Genomic DNA, 4,427 nt, shown 5'->3' with positions numbered 1-4,427 from the left:
ATTTTAGATTCTGAACGAAGTGATGAATGTATTGATTTTACAATGATGTGTGTGTTTTTTTTTTTTTTGTTTTTTTTTTTTTGTGTCTGTGTACAGCATAACTAGTCGAAATAATGCTTCGATTTCAAACTTTGGGGGTGGTTTCCGATGTATAATTGAAGATCCTTGGTGCATTATAGAGGTCAAAAGTAAACATTTTCTAACAGTTTTCAAAAAAATCGAGAAAAACAAAAAAAAAATGACAGAAAAACGGGAATTTTTACGCAAAATCAGTTTTCGACCAAATCGATTTTTTTATATGGTTGTAATTCAAAAAATAATCACTTTAAATACTTGAAATTTTCACCAAATGTTTATGTTAGTGTTCTCTATATACAGTTTAATTTTCAAACATTTTCGACTTTTTTTGAGTTATTTATAGACCACTGAAATTTACACTTTTTTTGAGAATTTTTTTTTGAAGTGTCGGTAAAAAAATGTTGGACGACCAAAAAAACTTGAAAATTTAATACAAGGTTCCTTATGAGTTTTTCTTATTGTAGCTAAAAAAAATTAAAAATCGTAAGTCACAATTTTTTTTAATAAGCTTTTATAGTTCAAAATTTTACGAAATCTGTCGAAAACGCGAAAATTTGCAAGTAATTTTGAAGTTGAAAAATCATAAAATTTTTTGCGTTTATAACTAAGGATTAAAAATACAACTCTAAGTTCTCCATAAGTTTTAAATTGACATGCAGGTGGAAATATATGTACTATTCGAAATCATGAAATTGACAACAGATGGATTGTGCCTTACAACAAACTTTTGCTTAAAGTATTTTGATGGTCATATTAATGTTGAATTATGTAGTTCTATAAAGTCGATAAAATATGTAACTAAATATATTAATAAAGGCAGCGACCGAGCTACTTTTAGCGTGCAGTCGACAGATGAAGTGGACCAATATCAGTCTGGTTGCTACATTTGTAGCTCAGAAGCAGTTTGGCGGATTTTATCATTTAGTATACATGAGAGAGCACCAACTGTTATCCATCTCGCAGTTCACTTAGAAAATGGTCAAAGGGTATATTTTTCAGAAAGTAATGTAAGTGATGTTGTTGATTATCCGCGAGATACGACACTAATAGCGTTTTTTAAATTATGCGCAGAAAATAAATTTGCTAAAACGTTGACTTATGATAAAATTCCAAGTTACTATATAGGGAATCAGGTTGGTAAAAAGTTTAATCGGCGTAAACAAGGAACTGTGGTAGAAGGGCACCCTGGCATCAAAAAAACCGATGCTCTGGGCAGGGTATACATATACTATCCATCCTAACAATACCTAGTGTTTTCACTTGAGGATGCTGCTCCATATAGTTAAAGGTCCAACTACTTTTCAAATTCTTCGCACAGTGAAAAATGTAATTTATGATACTTTTCAAGGTGCATGCAAAACGTTGGGTTTATTGGATGACGAGTCTCATTGGGAAAACACGCTATCAGAAGCGTATATAATATATGTTGCACACCTAAATCACTAAGATGTTTATTTGCTATCATGCTAACGTTTTGTCAAATTACTGATCCTTTGATGCTTTGGCAAAATTATCGTGAAAGTATGGCCGACGATATGCTGCATCGAAAACGACAGGAATTGTCATCAAATTATATTAGTTTTGAACAAAGTATATTTGATGAAGCTTTATTTGAATTAAACAAAGACGTGGAAATTTTATCGGGAAAATCTTTAGTACATTTTGGTTTTCCTTTAGCGATAAACATAAATAGAACAACAATTAATATTGAGTGTTTAAGAGAGAGAAATTATGATCAACAGCAACTATTACTGTCCGTTCAAAATGAAAATCAATTAAACCGTGAACAAATAATTGTATATGATTCAGTGAAGTCGTCTGTTAACAATAATGAAGGCAAAATATTGTTTTTAGATGCTCCTGGGGGCACGGGTAAAACTTTTTTGATAAATTTACTTCTTGCAAAAGTATTAGTATATCATATAAAAAAAAATATTTAATTAATATTATTTTCAAATTCAATCATTTTGCCCGATTGTATAATACTATAATCACACTAATATAAGTTGAAATACTGCAGTAGTTCCGATTACAATGCACTAGTCCGTATTAAAATCTGTTTAAATTATATTTCTGAACGACTCAACGACAGTACCTGTCGTAAAGTCGTTTATATAAACTTTATCATTTTTATTGCATTATACCTAACAACTTCTGATTCTTTAAATCAAACTCCTGGATATTTATCGGCAAATACATCAAGGAAACAAAAAGTGGCTATGGAGATTAAATCTGGAAAACAAGAAATAAAAAATTTAAAGAAGAATATCGTAAGTTTAAGTCAACAATCATATAATTATGATACAGTTGAACATTTTTTAAGATTAAATGAAAAATATTTATCACCTGGATTATGTACTATTGTCAAGTCCAAAATTAATTTAAAATAAAAACAAAAAGAAGGTTATAGATATAATAATGAAATCAAACAATTAGCATTAACAATTTATTTTTCAGGACCTAGAGTCTATAAACTTTTATTAAATATTCTTTCATTACCATCAATATCAACTTTCAAACGGCTAACTCATAAATTTGAAATGATACCAGGCTTGAATGATATTCTTTTTAATATTGTCAAGTATAAGAGGAATAAATGTCAACTGGAAACAACCAATTGCATATTTTTTAGTATCAAGTAATTATACCGGATATGACTTGCAGGATATTATTTTTGAAACTATACGTAAACTTTTTGATATAGGATTAAATATAAAAATATTTATTACTGATATGGGTTCTAACTTTGTTAGTTTCAGTAAAAGTGTTAATGTTACACCAGCCCGACCTTATTTTAAAGTTTGTGAAAATAAAATATATATATTTGACCCTCCCCATTTATTCAAATCAACAAGAAATATGTTTTTTCAACATAATTTCAAATTCGAAAATGACTTAATTGAAAAAGAACATTTAGTATCATTTTTTGAACAATACAGCAAATAACAGATAGAACTGAGTTTTGGAATAACTTTTGTTCAATTAATATTTTTATTTTTTTTCATTAAGTGACCGTAGCACTACATGTATAATACATATTTTATGTTTATTTTTTAGTACTAAAAATAAAAATAAATCCGATTAAGTCAAAATAAAATAGCCTATTTGTGAATCTGATTATAAAAACAATTTTTATGGTAAAAGGATTCATCTAAGTCAAGTAGTTTATGTTTAAGAATTTTTTTTAAATTCAATATTTTTTTGGTTAAATTAATTCGGAACGTACCTAATAACTTTTTCAAAAATATGATTTTTGAGAATTTGCTGACATGAGTATATTGTTTCTTTAATTATTTACTTATCATTATTATGTTTTGTAGGTATAAACGGTTTTCCCAAAGATTTTAGATCTTAAATCAATAATCGATGAAATAAAATGCATAACCAAGATAAGAAAATATCGATTACGACTAACTATTCACTATTGACATTATTTCAGTAAAAATTAAGAAAAGTATTTATTTTTTTTTTTTATAGTGAAAGTGAAAAGAGGCTTCAACAACTAAAGTTATTAGTCTTGTGTACATATTAAATTATGTTCATTACATTAATAATGAATATTCAAAAGTTACAATAGTCTGAAATTACAAATACATGTTTTTTTTTGTTTTTTTGTGTTTATTATTATGTTTTATTCAATCTGTTTCAAAGGAGAACAGTAAGAATAATAGAAGCTAAGATAAAAAAAAAATAATAATAATAATCTATAAAATGGCAGACATGAGTAAGATTTTCTTATGCTAGGTTATTATTGTACATAGATTCACATAGGAAGTGGCTAGAAAGTAGAAGTTTTAATTTGTAGAGGAGGCCAGAGTGCCAGACTCTATCAAAAGCTTGAGAGACGTCGAGGAAAGCACCAGTTTAGTATAACTTTTCCTCCAAGGCATATCTAATTTTGTCAACCAGTCGATGGACCTGATGAATCGTTGAGTGACTGTTGCGAAAGCCAAATTGGGAGTCATGTAGTATTTTGGATTCTTCTACTGTAGGCAGTATTCGTTTGAGTAAGAGTTTTTCAAATAGTTTGGAGAAGGTTGGGAGGAGACTTATTGGTCTATACGAGGAAGGACAGTAAGGTGGTTTTGGTTTTTTTGGTTTTAGTATGAGTATAATGATAGAGTATTTCCATAATATAGGAAAGTATAATAAATGAAGCATTGAATTGTAAATTTGAGTTAGGAAAATTATGGTTTTCCTGGGAAGGTGCTAGAACACTTCCGTTGTAATAAGGTCAAAGCCAGGTGTTTTTTTTAGATATTTTTCTAAAGTTAAAGAAGGGTATTTATTATAGAAACTATTAGCTACGTAGCCCGAAACATATTCAGCACACCATTCTTCTAATATTT

The 4,427-nt window shown here is 28.5% G+C and overlaps 1 protein-coding gene across 1 annotated transcript; it reads left to right on the top strand.

Annotated features, from left to right (window-relative positions):
- The first annotated feature begins 764 nt into the window (after nucleotides 1-764).
- Nucleotides 765-1,319, top strand: LOC149057126 (uncharacterized). The gene has a single exon (XM_089223297.1). The coding sequence runs from the start codon at nucleotides 765-767 to the stop codon at nucleotides 1,317-1,319; it is 555 nt and encodes a 184-aa protein (XP_089079423.1).
- The last annotated feature ends 3,108 nt before the right edge of the window (nucleotides 1,320-4,427 follow it).

Source organism: Diuraphis noxia, unplaced genomic scaffold (assembly GCF_037042655.1).
Source record: "Diuraphis noxia isolate RWA-SAM2 unplaced genomic scaffold, SU_Dnox_SAM2 contig0003, whole genome shotgun sequence".
Classification (NCBI taxonomy): domain Eukaryota; kingdom Metazoa; phylum Arthropoda; class Insecta; order Hemiptera; family Aphididae; genus Diuraphis; species Diuraphis noxia.
This window is presented reverse-complemented; position numbering and strand designations above follow the sequence as displayed.

What these genes read in the sequence shown, in the direction of transcription:
- LOC149057126 (XM_089223297.1), top strand. Translation starts at nt 765, where the DNA reads ATGAAATTGACAACAGATGGATTGTGCCTTACAACAAACTTTTGCTTA.